Consider the following 20,264-nt stretch of genomic DNA (forward strand, 5'->3'; position numbering starts at 1 on the left):
CTGAGGTATTACTATGAACAATTCCCATACAGGAGTTTAAAATCATGGACTACCTCAGAACAATCAAATGTACCTAAATGTTTACTTTTATTAACTTGTGCTTCAATTTGCACACCCAGTGTGGTACTTAACTGCTCACATTCAACTTGCGCTCTTAATGTGTACAATAGTCGTTGCCATTGTACAAGTCGTCAATTGCATTCCCGTTGTACATTAGTGGTCATTAACTGACACAATGGACAATCGATGGACTTGTTTACATGTCAAATCACAACTCTATTTGCACCATTTGTACATATTTTATTTCCACCACATCATCTTTCATTCGCTGCTTTTTATTGTGCTTATTAGTTTTGTGTCCCTACTAATTTACATTTGCCTCTCCAACATTACAAACATCTTTTAAAAATATCTGACTCACAGTGGACACCAAAGTAAGAATTTCGTTGTACAAGGGGCTTTCTTTACTAGTAATTAAAAAAAAATAGTTGTGTTAATAAAAGATAAAGATGATATGAAAATATTAGAATGAAAACCAGGAAACAGCAAAAGGAAACCTTACGTATCTGCTGGTCTGAAATTGAAATCATGTTTACTTGTCGGTGAATCAAGCTAACAGGTAGTTTATTAAATGACTTCAGACACTAATGTTCTTTAGAAACAGGGTAAACAGAAAACCCCAGAGCGATTCATTTGCTGAGACATTATTCCTATTTCATCTCTAGGTAAGAAACCACAAAAGTAAATCAAGACTGAAAATGTCTTTCAAATACATGGCCATGTGTAAAGTTTCAAGTTTCATTTCAAGTCAAATTGATATTTGACTCGAATGTCTCTTAATGTAATTAAAAACATTTTACCAGATGACGATTTGTATCAACTGTCCACGTGTTACGCAAATATGTATTAGCCAAAATTTTCCTTATTGTCAGATAATACTGAAATTTCAACGGAAAAAGGAGTTTTTTTTAACTACTGTGGAATAATCTTGTGTTCGAAAAACTCTACTTGGACTTGTAACATTGGCTATATCTTAAAAAAGTCAGTAGGGCAAAAAAAAAAATTGACACAACTTATTTACAACTTCTGCAACTCCATATTACGTAATATTCTTATTACAGTGTTATATCAAACTTTATGAACACAAAGACTTGATTGTTTTTCTTTTTTATTTAAAGAGATAATATTCCCTTTAAAAAATTCATATTAAAGAAAGATAAAAGATATTACATAGACATACGGTTGGTTGACAATGAATACAGTTTACATATCATGAAGCTTCCCTACTGTGAGATGATGAACAAAATTTTCTCTTCTATTATTATTGTTATTCATTATTGCTTAAAAATAAAGTGTTCATTAATTGTTTGCCAAGCAGACTGACAGCTAGATGGGAACACAGAGGATGAGCATTCAAAAAAGACAGTTATTATATTTTTACATCATCTTTCACCAATTCTCACTTCTGATTTTTTAGTGCCACCCTGCAGCATAGAATCTAGGAGACAAAAAAGTTTGGCTTCTTTTGTCCAAAAAAACAATAGATCCAAAAAAAAAAAAAAAAAAACAATTAGATCAAAAATTTTGACTCCCAAATTCTACATTTGCAATACGTTTCAAGGCCTGATACTCATAAAATTGCATCAGGCACAATGAATCTAACTGGATTTCACATTCTAAAAGCTGTTCAATCAGAGCAGAAAAGAGCAGGAGAAACATCCTGTGACCCGTGATTCTCGTCTTGTCCCAGCCTCGGTGATGTAAAAGCGGTTTCCAGCCTCACTGGTCTGGACGTCAAAAGAGCGACTGTTGGCATGTCTGAACTGCAACTGTTAATGATAATCCTGCTGCTTTATTATAATAAAATTCACGTCTGCTATTATAGTACATATTCATTGTAATATAGTAATATTACAATTGGAAATAAAGTATATGAATAAGCATTTATTGCTTAACTGTGGTATTAAACACAACATTTAGATTATTATGCACACTACTTCTCTTTTTGTAGTATTTCTACTGGGGGTATATGTAACTGATAAATCATGAAACAATGACGAGGGTTAGGAATCTAAAGAAGAAGAGCCGAGCCGGAAGGTTTTTGTCATTCATGATTTTTTGGGAATGATGTTTCATTATTTGTGATATTTGATTTTCTCAAAAAGTTTGAGCTTCACAGCTTATAATGATAGTGTTATATTGATATTGATATTGACATCTAAGAGAAGGAGGTTCAATTCCTTGCTGGCATTAGCTCTCTACAAAATAGAGCAGGCAGAGGGATAACTGGCCGTGAAGACCTTGTTCTCCGTGCCATAGACATAAAAGTTGTAAACCTTCCCATTGTAGGAGTAGAAGGCCTGGGTAAGAGGAACGAGTTCCAGCGTCTGCCTCTGTGAATAAACAAATTTACAGTTACCGCTGAATGCAGCACACACATTGATGACCCACCAGAGCGCAAAAATTTTTTCAGGTTACAACTGAACACACCAACATTTTAAGTTGACATTTTACATCTAAATAATACTTGTTTATGAGCTACAACATAATTTACGCGCTGCTCCTAATTTACACCTGCATGCAACATAGAGTCTTAAATTTTCAAGTTGAACTGATGATCATTTCAGTAAGACAAGAGTAATAAGTAGCAACAATGTTCTGTAATGTCGATAATGATCTCATAAGTTGCCAACTGGATAAAAATACATAAACTTTAGCAGCAATATATCAAAAATTCATGTAATCTGAGTAAATGCTTTGCACAGGTACCTGCTGTAGGATGCGGCTGGTGGAACCAAAGCGACTCAGATGTTCGTTGATCAGTTTGTTAGAAACGTCACAGATTTCCTGATCAGGAAAACCCTGGATGGGATAGACCTGATGTACACGTGCAAGACAAAGAGTTAAAGTCACAGATGCATTACCAGAAGAACATTGTGAATATTCCAGAAGAAGCGCCAAGCACCAGCAGGCTCTGATCGATGAAGAACGGATCTCCTGTAACTTTCTCAAACTTTTTGTCCGGAAAGTCGGGCTGGCGGTCAGGAATATAGTCCGAAACGTTGTTCTTCCTGCACACGCGAACAGACATACAAGTATAGACATATATATATATTCACACACAAACAGAAATGATGACACATGTGCACAGACATGTAAATATATATACTGTACAAAGGTACTTACAAAGACACAAAGTCAAAGACGAATACACAAAACAAAAGTTTTAAAAAAGACGTTAATGTCACAATTTCAAAATGAAAAGTAATGTTAATATGGGTCCGTGCAAGTAGATAGTCGTACTCTCCACATACAGCCTAATTTGATGTCAAAGGGGCCGAACCAGTGAAATCATTACCTAGAAGTAACACAAAGTCCAAATTTTTCCTTAGTTTTAGTGTAAAGGAGGTAAACGGGTAAATTGTAAAAATCTTTATATCTAAAGAACTGTTCCTCTAAGAAATACACGACAAATTAATATTAAAAATGAATATTTAAAAAGAATTGATGAAATTACACTCTAAAAATATTGTTGAGTTAAAAGAGAAAAATTTAGTCACTGTGGGAAAATTTGCCACTCGAATTTGTTGGAAAACTGATTGGTAGCATGTATAAGAGGAGGTGTAATGTTTACAAGGCTAATGGTGGTTTTTATGGTTATTAAGTCAAGTTTTTTTCTTTGCTATCGCTTTGGTGTTTTTATAGAAATAAGAAAAGAAAAGATTGTTTAAACAATGTCACTAGAAAAAAAAATCATTTTGTTTTCAAATTTTTAAGCAAAAAATACATTCTAAAGTTACTTTTTCATTTTTTCCTTGCCCATGCTTTTTTTTTAAACCCACTGTATAAAACCCCCAGAAAAAACGCACGGGCCGCACTAACACAAAGATTTGAATATTGTTCCAAGGGCCACAATTGGCCCGCGGGCTGCAAGTCTGAGGTCCCTGATGTGCAGTATGTTTGCTTTTTGTACCATGTGACAGTCAGCTGGATGAAGTGTAGTAGGTTCTGGCTGCCGTGACAAATCGAGCAGGTTTTAAATCCATGAGCTTGACAGGACACACACCTAAAGGACAGAGACCACAGTTTGAACACTTCATACACACACACACATAGAATGTCACTCCTCCGGATAATGAATGTGATTTATCTGGAAGACATAGTCATGACTTGTCAACAATCAGTTTTTCCTGGCTAACTTTGACCATTTTAAGTGATTACTTTTCAGGTAATTTTTTTCATATTCATCTTTTCTTTCATTTCAGATTTTGTATTGATGAGAGAAAAACTCTAAAGGGCAAGAATCATGTCAGTCAAGAATTTTCAGAAAAAAAAAAATCCACAAACCTGATACATCAAACCATCAAAGTTTTTATTTTTATAGACACTGCATCATCACTATATTGTGATGAAAAGTGCCAAATATTATCATCATATAGGGATATTTTCAACATCTCTTTCATAATAAGATCACATTTGGAAAGACCAAATCCTGAACAGCAGGATCTTACCTCTTCCATCCTCGGCCGTGACACGAAGTGCAGCGCTTTTTGTGTGAGCGTCCATGACCGTGACAGAACACGCAGCGCTTCTGCAGAGAATGACACGACCACAAAATGGCACATGGACTCGCATTGCGTCACAGGAAGCATGTTGGGAAATTACCTGTCCTCTGCCATGACACATCACGCACAGCGTTCGTCCACAGCCGTTGCACTTGTGACACGGCTTGAATGAAGAACAAATAAGTTCAATCATTTTGTTTTCATCCAGAAAACTGATGTCCTGCCCGTAGGGGCGCTGGCATAGTGTCACACCTTCACGAAGGATGAGTGCGGCACACGGATCTTCTCAACTACATCAGTGAACGCGATGGGAGTTGCCACAGGAACGTCCCAGGGTGGAGGACTCATCCCGAACTGAGGGCCATCGATAGTCTGCCCTGATGAGACACTTACTAACTCATCTGTTTCACTTATTGGGATTAAGTATCCGTTACCAAAATAAATCTGTGATAAATTACTGGAAAAAGTGTAAAATGGTAATAAGTTCCTGACGCCCAAAAAAATTTGAAATCATTTTTTTTCCATTATTTTACCATTGTAGGGTTCAAACTGCCATGCACTGGTTCTGGTCTCGCAGTGTGTCTCCAATCGATACTGCAGGATAGACATTTGAACATATCAGAAAGTGACATCGACTGCACTATCAGGTGAAGGAAATAAATTCAATTGTTGTATTGCTCTGAAATACACTGAAGGAGTACGGTACCCGGTAAACAGTGATGGGCTTGAGCTCCTTAAAGGTTAAGTTCCGAGCAGGTTTTGAACTGTATCGCCACTTGGATTCCACAAACTTCATTAGGGCATCCCGCGCAACATCCTCTGACACTGAAGGAACCCTGAGGACCAGTAAACCTCTTAGACTGTCTTTGACAGATCATATGTAAGAACTACTTCAAGTTTAGACACATGTAATTACAGATGGACAACATGTTTATATGGTCATTTTTTTGCACATGAGTGTTTAATGTTACCTACAATGATTCCACACTGTGGATATTCATTATGTGCATATGAAGCTTAAATATCAGGTTACAGGCACCGATCCATGGGTATTAAGTCTTCTACGAGTCCTTAAATGGACGGTATTGGCGGTCTGTGTTTATGTGTTTGTACCTGACATTGGGCACCAGTGTGTTTCGGTTCACTTCCGGGAGGGGGGTGTAGGCCGGAGGTGGCGGGTATAGGGGGTTATCATCATCTGGACAGACAAACAGGAAGTGAGCACAAAGACACCAGTGAAGAAGAAGAGGAAGAACAGATAACTAACCCCCTCCTTTGTGACCCTGGTAGCCATGGATGTCATCGAGCCACCCAGGGGGTGGGGCTGACGGACCCTCTTCTGGGATGTTCGGATCTGAAACATGAAGACAAGTCACTTCTAGAAGCCTCTATTGGTTTTATTTGTAACTGTGATGCATTCATTAACTATTTCTCCTTTACAAACTTCCATTAAGATCCAAAGCTGATACCTGATATGTACTTAATATGTCTGAGTTCCTCATGTAAGAATTAGCTTTCAATTTTCATTACATATTCTCTTTATTCATATTCACATATATATTCTGATCCTTAACTAAGCTTAAAGCCTGAAAACCTAAAATTCCTTATTTTCCGATAATGGCCAAGATAGTATCATTATTAATAATAATGATAATAACCAGTCAATTCTAAAGTATCCACGGCAGCTTTGTTTTAAAGTCAGGGACTAAACAACAACATCTGGACCAATCTTTTCTATAGTTTATTGGCAATGATGTTAAATTTACTTCAAATGCAAGCCACTGCAACCGATGTTTTGATTGGTATTTATTGGACTATTGAAGATGTCCATGCTGTCTTGAATGTTGTTTTCATGTAGACTAGAATAGAATAGAATAGAATAGAATAGAATAGAATAGAATAGAATAGAATAGAATAGAATAGAATAGAATAGAAGGTTTAGCACTTAATGCTAATACATAGAAAGAGACAAGGAATCATTGAGCACTTTTATTGAGAGTTCAAACCTACAAAGTAACTTATTTCACCACCATTCTCAGAGGGACAGGCATCCTGACTTAAGTATCACTTTTCAATGAAGCAAGTGTATCTAATCATTGGGACATTTTACATCTTTTTTTAACCTTCTTATAAACCTGTGAAAAACTCAGAAGGGAAAATTACATTAAGAATTATTTTTCCAAAAATTTCAAAACTGCTTTAGTTGTTTGGGGATAAGGACACCCTGACATGAAATTGTCTAATTTAGCATGTGACATATCAAGGAGGGCAGAGAATAAGGCACTGCTACTATACCAGAAACCCCAGTTGGAAAGTGTGCATAAAGAAGATATAGTAAACACAAATACTTGGAAACTCCACAAAAGTGTGGGAACCCACCCAGAGAGGCTGGCCCAAGGACATAAAATCTGCATCATGAAGGGCCCAAAGAGGGGCCCAGTACCATCCAACAACCGGCACATAACCTACCTACAACATGGAAGCTCCTGTCAAGCACTTCAGTTTTTAAAAGCATTCTTAGTGTCGGACGATGACAAACTCGCATTCACACACACACACACACACACGCACACACGCACACACGCACACACGCACACACGCACACACGCACACACGCACACACACTAACACACGTACAGTATATATCAAAAATTAACTAATTAACTATAACATATGTTGAAAACTACTCACAAGCCAAATTCATTTATATGCTCATTCAACTTTTTTACTATTTTTCTTTTTTCAATGCTATCAAGTAAAAGAAAGAAAGAAAGATTTAAAAAATTATATAATGTCCGATTAGCATACCAAAAAAATGTTGAATAGCAAAAAAAAGATTTCTTCTTGACTACACCAAGACAACAAATTGATTAAATAAAAGTTTTGGAAAACAAACGACTGTATTACATGTTCAGTCACATTTTTGACAGAATCTCTCCAGAAACATGGACATGGATTCCAAGTGCAAGAAAAAAAAAACTAAGAAGTTAAAAAAACTACTGTATGAGTCAACCAATGTAGCTTTTGTTCAATATTCATGGACTAAAAAAGACATTATATGCCTACAGTTTGTGTTTGGCAACTTTGTATGTTCTGTCAGTCATCCATCCACAACAACCTCTGGTGACACAGCCATCTACAGCAACACCTTGCCTGAGGGCTTCCGCACGACGTCTCTGTGCGTCACATCACCAAGGCAACATAGCAACAACGGCTAAATTACAGATAAAAATACACTGGACACAATGGATCCTTCTGCCAACCGGGGTTGTAGGGTTGTGTGGGGGCAATCACTGAGCCAGTCAATAGGTTCACTTCAAGCAGGGTTATTGTTGCAATTAAAAACAGGGTAAAGTCAATGATGCCAGTGTCCTGAGGTTGCAGGTCGATTACTAAAAACGGAGGTTTGTGTTGTTTGGTGTCGAAGGTCACGTTACGTTTGGAGGATGTCATAAAATGGTTGACCTACTAATTAACACATTTCCAGCTGATTTTTAAGCATTTTTTGGCTTTTTATATCACAGCATAAATGGGCAAAAGGTTCATTTAATGTTAGCAGGAAGGTTCCACTATGCTCTTGCTTGATAGAAGCATAACTTGTTTCACCCTCCTTGGAATTTAAGCCAATTTTGCAGCATGAGACTGAATTTCAGTTTTGGAGTTTGTTTTTTTTAATCTGAAATATTTCATGTATTTGACCAAATTTTAAGGTGAATTCCTTTGTCATCCATCACTACATCTCAATGTTCAAGCTTTCTATTTGCTGTTATTGCTGGTTTTGTCTGTCACCTTTTGAATAAAAAACATGGAAAAGAAAGAGGCAAGAAGTCTCAAAAGATTGTTATTATCTAAGTGCCTAAACCGGAAGACATACAATCTGATGTCATTAGTTTGAGGTCAATGATCCATCATCAATAATCCAACATTACTGACCCGATACCTTTGTGTTGTATTTATATTAAATCTGTGAGACGGCACGTAGGATGCCATTTTGGGCTTCACCCCCGGCTGTTATTGGACAAGAGGTGGGTGAAACCCTGGACTGATCGCCAAATACAAACCCTTCACTCTAACTCACACGCCTTGGCAATTAAACCTGACATAATTATTCTGAAATCAAATACAGGTCATCAATTCAACAACATAAATTTCAAGTGATTAATCTGGCATCATAAATCTGGCGTCATTAATTTCACATAAATGATCTGATGTTTTTCACTGCTAATCCTTTCCATAGGGTCCTGGTGGGGCTGAGCCAGCTGACATTCATTTAGAGATTTAAAGGTGGGGTCCAGTTGGTGCACGGTCAGTCACCAGTCGATCACACGGCATAAAATCATTCACATTTTTGCACAATTTAAATTCTTCTGTTGTTTTGATTGTGGGATGAAACAAGAAAACCCACAGACACAGATAGAACATGCAAACTCAAAATAGAAAGGCCCCAGTCAAAACATAACCAAGAACATCTCTTGCAGTGAGGCAGCAGCAAAAACCACTGCATTGCTTCTTAAATCATTTTATCTCTTCAATAAGAATAAGAAAGAGAATATGAACAACTTTATTTGTCCCAAAGGATATTGTTGTACAAGAGTTACAAGAAAAATATAACAATAATAAATAATAGTAAAAAATTGTATAAACAGTAAAAAATAAGAGAAAAGGCAGAATACAAAATAAAAAATAAACTACAAAGTGTCTTAAGTAACAAGTGAAAACTATATTCTGACAGAATCGATCGGTGACGTCACTGATCTAAAAATGAATAATCTATGTGTCATAAATCTAAGATAATACTTTATTGATTCCCATAGAAGAAATTTGAGCGTCCCAGCAGCCCTGGGCAGAGGACAGGTAACAAAAAACATTACACAATAACAGTAAATATAAATAGAGACATTAAAAAGAGAAGAGACAAAAACAGTAGAAGGAAAAAAATAGATTAACTACTACGCGAGGACAGGAGTAAAGTGACTTGAATGACTCTAAATTCTTTAATCAAGTCATTCATTTGTGCTCATTCATCTGACATGATAAATCTGCAATCCTCATTCATATGACAACATTGATCTGATTTCAGTATTTGAAGTCATTTATCAGAGGTATAAATTAAACTATTTGATTGAACTTGAGGATTTCGCTTGATGTTAATGTTCATGACCATACATTTTCAATTTTATAAGTGCTGCATTCAAATGTGAGTGTCAAATTTTTCTTGAATTTGTGCCGCAGGGAGTCAAATAATCTTTATTAATAAAGAACTCGATACAAAGATGTCTTCTTAGATTAGCAGTGTTTAATGTGTTCATTTAAAAAAAAAAAAAAACAAACAAAACAAACAAAGAAAAAAACTTCCCTTCGACCTTATCTTCTGTGTAATCCCATTAATACTTTTGATGGCGGCGCAAATAAACACTCACTTATTAATTAAATTAGTTGAAAATTTGTCTTTTTTTTTTTCTTAAACAAAACTCAAGATCAACACTGAAACAATGTTTTGTTTTAACTTCAACATCAGAAGTAAACGTCCCAGTAAGAGTAAAAGACAGAGAGTAAGTCAGTAAACAGAAACATTCCGCAGTTCTACAGGTTATTTTCACCAGAACTGACCGGAAACGCCCTCCGGTCTCGGAGACTCTCTAAGCCCGCAAGGCGATCATGGGGGAGTCCCTGCCTCCGGGGTTCCGGTTCATACAGAAATGCGGTTAAAAACTCTCCGTTAAATCCGATATTTTCATGTTTGTACTTACCGACACCGGGAATTGGACCGCTTTCCATGTTAAGTTCGACTCTGAAGTAAACGAATTTGCCAGATGTCAAGTTTCCATATTGTGTTGCAATGTCATTTCTGTGATTTTCAAAATAAAAACCCGTAGACACAAAATGTAGATTTATGTCTTATATATGCGACTAACTATAATGTACCCACCCTATGTATTAAAATTCCAAATGTAAAATTTTAAAGAGCAATATGCGTTTCACTATATGGTGGACTAATGATGACCGATTCACTCCATTATCTCTAAATAGTGCTGGTTCTGTCTATTCTGTTGATGAGCAAATGAGAAAACTCCTTTCACTAATGTACAGGAGAGAACTTTGTTTTTTATCACTTCAATGGACATAAACATCTCACACCTAAAGTTAGTGTGTTTTCATCAATGTTTGACCAAATTCAAGATTCAAGTTACATAGCGTTTATTGTCACATGTACAGTGGGGAACAGAGGTGGGTAATTATTTTAGCTGGCGAGCCACATTTCTTATTTAATTTTTATGCACGGGTCAACTAGGGGAACAAAATGAAAATTGCAATTTAAAATTTTCAACTTTTGGGGCATTTCATTTCAATTGTGAAATAATTATTAATAACAATATAAATGTAGCAACTGACATTTCTGAATAAGTTTCTAAATTCAATATTGATTGAAAATACTTGTTAAATAAGTCAAAGAAAATAGTTTGGCAGGCTGGATAAAAATGCAAAACGGGCCAGATGTGGCCCGCGGACCGTAAAATGCTCAGGTCTGGTGAAGAAACATGTTTCCCTGTACAGAGAAATTCGTACGTTGCTGCTCACAGTGCATGTGCTGATGGGAAGAGTGTAAAAACTATCATAAATATGATTATAGATATGAATATGAACAGTGGCAGTGCAATAAGACAAAATTAAATGTCAGTACTGGTTGTGTTGATCTCTTGTCAGGTAACAAAACTATACCATGTCTCACCAACAAACGCAAACTTGCAAAACGACATCAAAAACATGACAGGGACATTAAAACATGACTGGGACATTAATGAAACTGGGTTTTATTTTATTTTGACAGAAACCTCCATGACTTTCCAGGCTGACTCCATGTGCATACATGTAACTTGATGCAGCCGCGCCCCCGCAGCTCCACATTCACTCCGTCCAAGATGCTGTACTGTACATTCTTCTCTCAAGTCACAATCACTGACAACAAACAAGGCCTTTTTTTCCTCAAAGTAACTTGGCTTCAAATCTTATTTGCACATACACACACGCACACAAACTCACACACACATATATGCATGCATAATGCATATTCAGAAGGAGTCATAGTAGTAGTAGAAACATAAAAAAACTAAAAACATTTGAATGTTTTCTGCAATTTCGCTAAATATGACATTCAAACTGTTTCAGAGGCTCATTTTCCTAAATAGAAAGCTTCGTACTTGTAATGCAGCCTCAGGGCGGCACTGGCCCGTGCCTCTCCAAGCCTGCCTTTGGGGGGGCACGGAGCAGTGTCTCCCTGTGCCGGTCCCAAGCCCGGATAAATGCAGAGGGTTGCGTCAGGAAGGGCATCCGGCGTAAAACTTTTGCCAAAACCAAATATGCGAGACAACCAAAACTATACCATACCGGATCGGTCGCGGACCGGGTTAACAACGACCGCCATTGGTACTGATGACCTACAGGGTACTAATGGAAATTGGGCTACTGTGGGTCGAAGAAGAAGAACAAGAAGAAGAGGAGGAGTGCGTGTTCGGAAGCAGAGAGAGAGGAGGAAAGGAAAGAGCCTGGGACTGAGAGTAGGGACTTTGAATGTTGGGACTATGACAGGAAAAGGTAGAGAGTTGGTCGACAAGATGCAGAGAAGAAAGGTGGATATACTGTGTGTCCAGGAGACCAGGTGGAAAGGTAGTAAGGCTAGAAGCTTAGGAGCAGGCTTTAAGTTGTACTATTATGGTACTGACAAGAAGAGAAATGGAGTAGGAGTTATCTTGAAGGAGGAGTTTGTTAGGAACGTCCTAGAGGTGAAAAGAATGTCAGATAGACTTATGAGTCTGAAACTGGAAATCGAAGGTGTGATGCTCAATGTTGTGAGCAGCTATGCCCCGCAGGTGGGATGTGAATCTGAAGAGAAGGAGAAGTTCTGGAATGTGTTAGATGAAGTGATGCAGAATATTCCCAGAAATGAGAGAGTGGTCATTGGTGCAGACTTCAATGGACATGTCGGTGAAGGCAATAGAGGCGATGAAGAAGTGATGGGCAGATTTGGTATCCAGGATAGGAATGCAGAGGGACAGATGGTGGTAGATTTTGCAAAAAGGATGGAAATGGCTGTAGTGAACACCTTTTTCCAGAAAAAACAGGAACATAGGGTAACTTATAAGAGCGGAGGTAGGAGCACGCAGGTAGACTACATCTTGTATAGACGAGGTAACCTGAAAGAGATCAGTGACTGCAAAGTAGTTGTAGGTGAGAGTGTAGCCAGACAGCATAGGATGGTGGTTTGTAGGATGACTCTGGGGACAAGGAAGATGAAGAGGACAAAGGCAGAGCAGAGGACAAAATGGTGGAAGCTGAAAAGGGAGGAGTGTTGCATGGTTTTCAGGGAGGAGTTGAGAAAGGGTCTGGGTGGTCAGGGAGAGCTTCCAGATGATTGGACAACTACAGCTAGTGTTATCAGGGAGACAGGTAGAAGAGTACTTGGTGTGTCATCTGGAAGGAAAGTAGATAAGGAGACTTGGTGGTGGAATGAGGAAGTGCAGGAGTGTATACAGAGAAAGCGGTTAGCGAAGAAGAAGTGGGATACTGAGAGGACTGAAGAGAACAGACAGGAGTTCAGGGAGGTGCAGCGAAAGGTAAAGATAGAGGTAGCAAAGGCAAAACAAAGGGCTTATGATGACTTGTATGCTCGGTTGGATAGTAAGGAGGGTGAGAATGATCTATACAGGTTGGCGAAACAGAGAGATAAAGATGGAAAGGATGTACAACAGGTCCGGGTGATAAAGGACAGAGAGGGAAATGTATTGACAGATGCTAGAAGAGTGATGAGAAGATGGAAAGAGTACTTTGAAGAACTGATGAATGTGGAAAATGAAAGAGAGGCAAGGGTAGAAGAGGTGACTATTGTAGACCACAAAGTAGCAAAAATTAGTAAAAGTGAAGTGAGGAAGGCATTGAAGAGGATGGAGAGTGGAAAAGCAGTTGGTCCTGATGATATACCTGTGGAGGTGTGGAAGTGTCTAGGAGAGGCAGCCGTAGATTTTCTGACTAGATTATTCAACAGGATCTTAGAGAGTGAGAAGATGCCTGAAGAATAGAGACAAAGTGTGATGGTGCCTATTTTTAAGAATAAAGGGGATGTGCAGAATTGTGGCAACTACAGAGGGATAAAGTTGATGAGCCATACAATGAAGTTATGGGAAAGAGTAGTGGAAACTAGACTGAGAGCAGAAGTCAGCATTTGTGAACAGCAGTATGGCTTCATGCCTAGGAAGAGTACTACAGATGCAGTATTTGCGTTGAGAATGCTAATAGAAAAGTACAGAGAAGGCCAGAGGGAGTTGCATTGCGTTTTTGTAGACCTAGAAAAAGCATATGACAGGGTGCCAAGAGAGGAGCTCTGGTATTGTATGAGGAAGTCTGGAGTGGCAGAGAAGTATGTTAGACTGGTGCAGGACATGTATACTAGCTGTGAGACACTGGTACGGTGTGCTGTAGGGGTAACAGAGAAGTTCAAGGTGGAGGTGGGACTCCATCAGGGATCAGCTCTGAGCCCCTTCTTGTTTGCAATGGTGATGGATAGGCTGACAGATGAGGTTAGACAGGAATCCCCATGGACCATGATGTTTGCGGATGACATTGTGATCTGTAGTGAGAACACAGAACAGGTAGAGGAAAATCTAGAGAGGTGGAGGTATGCTCTGGAAAGGAGAGGAATGAAAGTTAGTCGCAGCAAGACAGAATATATGTGTGTGAACGAGAGGAACTCGGGTGGAACGGTGAGGCTACAGGGAATGGAGATCAAGAAGCTGGAGGATTTCAGGTACTTAGGGTCAACAGTCCAGAGCAACGGAGAGTGCGGAAAAGAGGTGAAGAGACGGGTCCGAGCAGGTTGGAATGGGTGGAGAAAAGTGTCAGGGGTACTATGTGATAGAAGACTTTCAGCCAGAATAAAAGGAAAGGTGTACAAGACAGTGGTGAGACCAGCGATGATGTATGGACTAGAAACTGTTACAATGACCAGAAGACAGCAGGCAGAACTAGAGGTTGCAGAGATGAAGATGTTGAGGTTCTCTTTGGGAGTGACCAGGATGGATAGGATCAGGAATGAATCTATCAGAGGGACGGCACATGTTCGATGTTTTGGAGAGAAGGTCAGAGAAGCCAGACTGAGATGGTTTGGTCATGTACAGAGAAGAGATAGTGAATATATTGGTAGACGGATGCTGGAATTGGAGCTGCCAGGCAAGAGGTCTCGAGGAAGACCAAAGAGAAGATTTATGGACGTAGTGAGAGAGGATATGAAGGTAGCTGGTGTGAGAGAGGAAGATACAGAGAATAGGGTTAGATGGAGAAAGTTGACTCGCTGTGGCGACCCCTAACGGGAAAAGCCGAAAGAAGAAGAAGAAGAAGAAGAAGAATGCTTCGTACTTGTATCATGCAGGTTTTCTTGAAAATTATTCAGTATCACTCATAAATCAGGGATGCTGCTGTATATTGATATTTATTTTTTGAGTCAATTTTCAATGGAGAAATTTAAATCATGCAGCCACACGGCGGTGCAAGTCAGTGTAAATGCCTCTGTTATCCCAAGTAAAAGTTTTGGTAAGCATTATATGTAATTCAAATCTGACTTTCATACCAGATTAGTTCAGGCCTGGTTTAACAACAGCCGCCATTAGAGCTGAGTGGTGCTGGTTATTGGGCTAAAGTTGGTCCAAGAAGGAAAGCAGGAAATCTAAAAGTAAAGATGTATATTCTAGTTTGTCCATGGGTGAAGGGTGAAAATGGGTGGAGGGAGGAGGGGGGCAGCAGCATTCTTGTAATTGCTGGGCAGTTTAGCCAGGATGTATTACCCTCTCTCAGCACGGATTGGTTGACCATATGTTTATTATAAGCCGCTTTAACTTTTGAGGGTTTTTTTTAGCAACCTGAAGTGACCATTCCTGACCTAAGGAAGATGTCTTTGACACAACTTTTCAGCTTCATATGACTCATCGCTGAACTAAGATCCAAGGCCTGCCCCCAACGACTCCTATGAGGGTGTTTGTGAAAAGTCTCGTTCATCCAGGTCACAATTCTTACTGAAAAAACATGTCATACTGACAGAACTTGTTCATCTTTTGAGAGACATTTCAGTCCCGACAACAGATCAACACATCCCAACGAAAAATATAAACGTCAAATAGTCACACAACATTTTACAATGAATGGCGCAAAACCCTAATCAAACCCCACTGAGAGGCTCAGATGAGATTAGATTTCTTCAAGAAACTAAACAGGTCCAGTTGTTTATACAGTTGTTTATAGATTATACAAATTGTGTTTAAAGCTGTTAGCAATTATAGACAATATCTCGGTGAAATAAAGATTGCGTTTGCACCACTGGGAGAATGAAAGGGGTGTGAGGAACACTGACGAGGTGGACGAGACCGTTTCATTACAATTTTTTTTTTTTTTTTTATGTCTGCGAATGCATCATCCGTGACCCGGAAGTTGATTTCATGTCTGTGAACGCAGCATCTGTGACCCGGAAGTGGAAGCTGGTGACAGCAACACTATTGAACGTTGGCTTTGATTCTGCGGTTCAGAGAAAAACTTAAAACGCAGATCGTCTTACAATAATATGGTAAGATCGCAAGGACGGACGATGGGGCAGCGCATCTGTTCCAGTGTTTTTGCTTCAAGTCTGTTTTACGGATTTTAAACCGATATGTGATGCTAATTTTAGCTCGCATGCTAACACTAGCCGGGCGTTGTCATTCCTATCGATTGGATGTATACAAATCTTCCGATGGAATTATTTATCTTTGTCTTATTTATTATTATTTTTTAGGCTGAAGTTGAAGAAACACTGAAGAGGATCCAGACCCAAAAAGGCGTTCAGGGTATCATTATCCTCAACTCCGAAGGTGATGTTTATCATTCCAAATTTATTACACATTTAGCTTGGCACTGTACTCTTATTCCTCACTTTTCTCAGATATGACTCTCACATTTTATGAATTATAGCAGTTAATTATGAAGTATTATATATTGGTGTGAACCTCCCATCGCCAGCGTCGTACAAAAAATGAGCAGAGCTGAGAGTCGGCACTGACCAAGCCCATTTTCATCTTCAAGCTTGAGAAAATACGGTGTCTCAACGATGTGTCTGTCCTTCCATATTTAGGAATCCCCATCAAAACAACGCTGGATAACTCTAGCACGGTTCAGTATGCCGGTCTGATCCATCAGTTGGTGATGAAGGCGCGGAGCACCGTCCGAGACATTGACCCCCAAAATGACCTCACCTTCCTCCGTGTGAGGACCAAGAAGAATGAGATCATGATCGCTCCAGGTTAGATTTCATATGCAGCCACACACAAGTGTTATAAGTCCACTCAGGTTACATTTAAACATATGTGTCAAGCATTTTTATCGCAATTGTTGAATTACTACCGTATACGTCTCAAACATTACAGTATTTAACAGCAAGTTTGAGTATATCATCATTCATGCAGTATAAACACCATGAATCTCAGCCAGGTTCAGTAAATACTTCCCCATCATAAGAACGGTTGCTCACTTGACAGTTGGCTAGGAGACATTTACTGACACTCCCCACAATGCGGGTAAGCCAAACAGGATTGCCTGCTCAGAAAGCTGTATGTAAGAATATTAACTAATAAAAGAAAATGTAGTTGGGAATGGTGCTCAAGTCATATGGATGACCAAAGCTGTGATTCAGTCAAGGAAAGTCGATTCAAGAACCTGGGGAGGGGGGGGGGGGGGGCTTCATAATGACTGGACAGAGGCTGGAGTCCTGAAGGCAGCTCTCACAGAGGTGTCCAGGAAATTGGCTTTGGACACTGCAATCTGCTTGAACCAGAAGCAACAATTGCATCTTATCTGACCTTAGCTAAAAAGAAGAATAAGGCCATTGATCAGCGTTCCAAAGTCCTCTTCTCATATGAAAGTAAACTTATTTCATTTGCAAAAAGTGACTAGAGTCTGGTGGAAAAGAGGAGACCCACAAAATCAAAATTACTTGAAGACCAATGTATAAAGTCAGCAATGATTTGGGTTGCCATGCCATCTACTCATGTTGCTCCATGGCAAATCTCCCAATTTTTTCCAATTAATCTGCTGCATGTTTTTGGACTGTGGGAGGAACTTTGAGGGAGAACATGCGAACTCCACACCGAACATTTTCAGTATACATTTTTTTAGATGCACTTGTAGCTCTTGCTTTTGTTTGCATGGTTTGGCATCTCAGTTTTCTAGTGTACACAGCTTGGTATGTAAGTTGTGTTTGGACGTAGTGCATAGTTTTTCTCGGCAGTCATAATTATGCAATGTACATTCTCTGGGTTGAACAAATTCCTTTTTATGTAGCAAGTTTAGGATTAATTTTGGGGTATGTAAGACTTGTCCAATCCTTCCTGATTTTCGCTGTACTCGTGATATGTTTGAAAACTGAAGTTGTGTTTAAATCAGCTAATTAGGAAGAGTGTGATTCTGGCATAGTTGGTTGCTTGTTTTTTCTGATATGCAATAGTCTGTGGCATGTGGAAAGTGTTTTGTACTAAATATATATATTTTAATTTTTCACAGATAAAGATTATTTCCTGATGGTCATCCAGAATCCTTCAGACTGAAGCAAAGAGGTCTCGGCTGCATCAATTTTGACAACCATTATGTTTCCCATGAAACCATCTGATTCTGTCCATCATGAGGGAAAATACATTACTTTATCTTTCCATTTCATTGTCTCTATGATCAAGATCAGAGGGATGCACAAAAAACAACTTTGAGGTTGTGTTTTCTGTGCAAGTGATGTTATTTATTTGTTGGATTTTTTTATTTTTCGTTTTTATTCCAATGACTCATTTGAAGTTTCTTGCTCTAAATGAAAGATGTATTAAAACTGAGAGAGGGTATTTTCTGTTTTGAACATTTGACACTAACTTTACATGAATCCGAAGAGAATCAATATCTCACTTTCTATATGAAAGCAGAATGGGTGAAAGAAGTAGGTTCCTACTTATGGTATTTGTGATCAGGATATTACTATGTAGCTTCAGTCAGAGCTAGCAGTGCTGACAGAATAAACTCCTTTCTTTCTGATTTCCGTGACTCCTAAATTGGCTCCACATTTGTTGGAAGCTAAAAGGAACTTTTTTCTTCATTGACTTCGGTGGCATTGTTCGCAAAGTGTGTACATGTGCAGGCCTATCCTTTTGAATAAAAAATAGTGTCAAACTCATTCTGACTCATTAGCACAAGAAGTGCAAAACAAATAAAAATCTGGACCCTTTTAAGTTCAGACAGATTTTCTCTTCAATACCATCAGGGACTGCTCCTCTTACCTATGACTTCATTGTACCATGCCAGGATTCTGTATTGGTTCTCCCCAAATTACCCACAAATCTTTTGTGACCAAACTATTATTGATCAGAGTTTGCATTGTTTCCTCAATTAATGTTAACCACAGACCATTTATAAGTTGCCTTGTTCTTCAGACTTCAGTAGAGGGTCAGCTTTAAAAGTCGTAGATATATTGTGGTCTGGATAATCTTACCTAGACCCAGCACGTTCCTGTTGAGGTACGTTGTTTGAAAGTGTGTTGAAAAACATACAGCATATTTTGTAAATTTCCCAGCTGTTCCATCCCAGGTCACTGGAAGAGATATCCAGTTTAGGCAAAGAGGTATGTGAAGACAGAATAAATACGTATATTAATATTAAACAGTTGCAATTTAAAGTCTTGTTTTGCAGGGTTTTTTTTTTGTTAATATCTTCAACCCTTTCAAAGACTCAAAAAGAGTTTGTTTATAATCCAGCAGTGGAAGACATAATGATGATGACACAGTGATGTATTTGGACACCATGGGAAAGTTCCACCAAGAGGAACCTGTGATGTCACACAGGGTCAGCAAACTATTGAGCTCAACAAACATGCTATAAAATGCTATATGACACCGTACTAACCAATAGCAACATAACAGAGGATGCTGTTTGTCTGGTTTGTATACTCCCTGTGTGACAAAGACCGTAAGGAGCTTCAATAAACAAACACTTCAAAATGGTAGGAAACCTCCCTTTTTTAACAAGTATCCTTTGGTACCTCCCAGTTGGCTTGAGGATAAAGGGGGAGAGGGTTGTTAAAAGAAAAACTAATTGATTCACAAAATTCAATTGTTGCCAACTGATCCAATGGGGAAATAATTTGTGGTTGATTGTTTTGGTGCACCTCACTGAACACATTAGGCTGACAAAGTAAGCTTGAGTCCAGACAATGTGGTCCAGCTATGTGGTGTTTTTGCCCATCACGGCTTCCCCTGTCACTGTTACACGTTTTCCATGGAGAGCTGTCACATGACACTTACTCATCTGTCCAGACCTCAACAATTGTCTACTCCTGTCAGCTTGCTGTATCGTCAACCAATAAAAGGCACTGAAAGAAAGATCCTGTCGTGGTCGTGTTGCGATTGGATCCAGATACCACAGAAACTACCAACTCCTACCACAAGTTTATTTACAAATGGGTAGCATTCAGCTGCAAATTAGCTAATGTCTTGGAATAAACCTTGACTATTTGTCAATTTGTGCCAGATATGGCTCAGGTGGTAAGCGTAATCTCCTTTGAACCAAAAGTTCCTGTATCAACTCCTACACAAGTGTTGAGCAAGACACAAAACCCCTGACTGCTTCCTAGCTCCCCTCTGCTTATGTTTCATG

General features: G+C 38.8%; 2 protein-coding genes across 3 annotated transcripts; one reads left to right on the forward strand and one right to left on the reverse strand.

Moving 5' to 3' along the window:
• Nucleotides 1–284: 284 nt before the first annotated feature.
• Nucleotides 285–10,400, reverse strand: LOC147237692 (protein SSUH2 homolog). 2 transcript variants are annotated; one of them, XM_086154414.1, is made up of 12 exons: nucleotides 10,316–10,400; nucleotides 5,833–5,919; nucleotides 5,679–5,763; nucleotides 5,272–5,401; nucleotides 5,099–5,159; nucleotides 4,818–4,942; nucleotides 4,666–4,728; nucleotides 4,512–4,591; nucleotides 3,974–4,066; nucleotides 2,966–3,071; nucleotides 2,770–2,877; nucleotides 285–2,393 (listed from the first exon to the last, which is right to left on the reverse strand). In XM_086154414.1, the coding sequence occupies exons 1-12, from the start codon at nucleotides 10,341–10,343 to the stop codon at nucleotides 2,259–2,261; spliced, it is 1,101 nt and encodes a 366-aa protein (XP_086010540.1). In that variant the 5' UTR covers nucleotides 10,344–10,400; the 3' UTR covers nucleotides 285–2,258. The 2 variants fall into 2 exon arrangements, with proteins under 2 accessions (XP_086010540.1, XP_086010612.1); XM_086154486.1 differs by lacking the exons at nucleotides 5,833–5,919; nucleotides 10,316–10,400 and having other exon boundaries at nucleotides 5,272–5,390; nucleotides 5,679–5,756.
• A 5,653-nt stretch (nucleotides 10,401–16,053) lies between these two features.
• Nucleotides 16,054–19,990, forward strand: LOC147237693 (dynein light chain roadblock-type 1-like). The gene is made up of 4 exons (XM_086152658.1): nucleotides 16,054–16,170; nucleotides 16,378–16,453; nucleotides 16,714–16,881; nucleotides 18,138–19,990. The coding sequence occupies exons 1-4, from the start codon at nucleotides 16,168–16,170 to the stop codon at nucleotides 18,179–18,181; spliced, it is 291 nt and encodes a 96-aa protein (XP_086008784.1). The 5' UTR covers nucleotides 16,054–16,167; the 3' UTR covers nucleotides 18,182–19,990.
• The last annotated feature ends 274 nt before the right edge of the window (nucleotides 19,991–20,264 follow it).

The sequence above is a fragment of the Fistularia commersonii genome, chromosome 1 (genome assembly GCF_037954325.1).
Source record: "Fistularia commersonii isolate RoL2024-O1a breed Wild chromosome 1, RoL_Fcom_v1.0, whole genome shotgun sequence".
In the NCBI taxonomy this organism is placed as follows: Eukaryota; Metazoa; Chordata; class Actinopteri; order Syngnathiformes; family Fistulariidae; genus Fistularia; species Fistularia commersonii.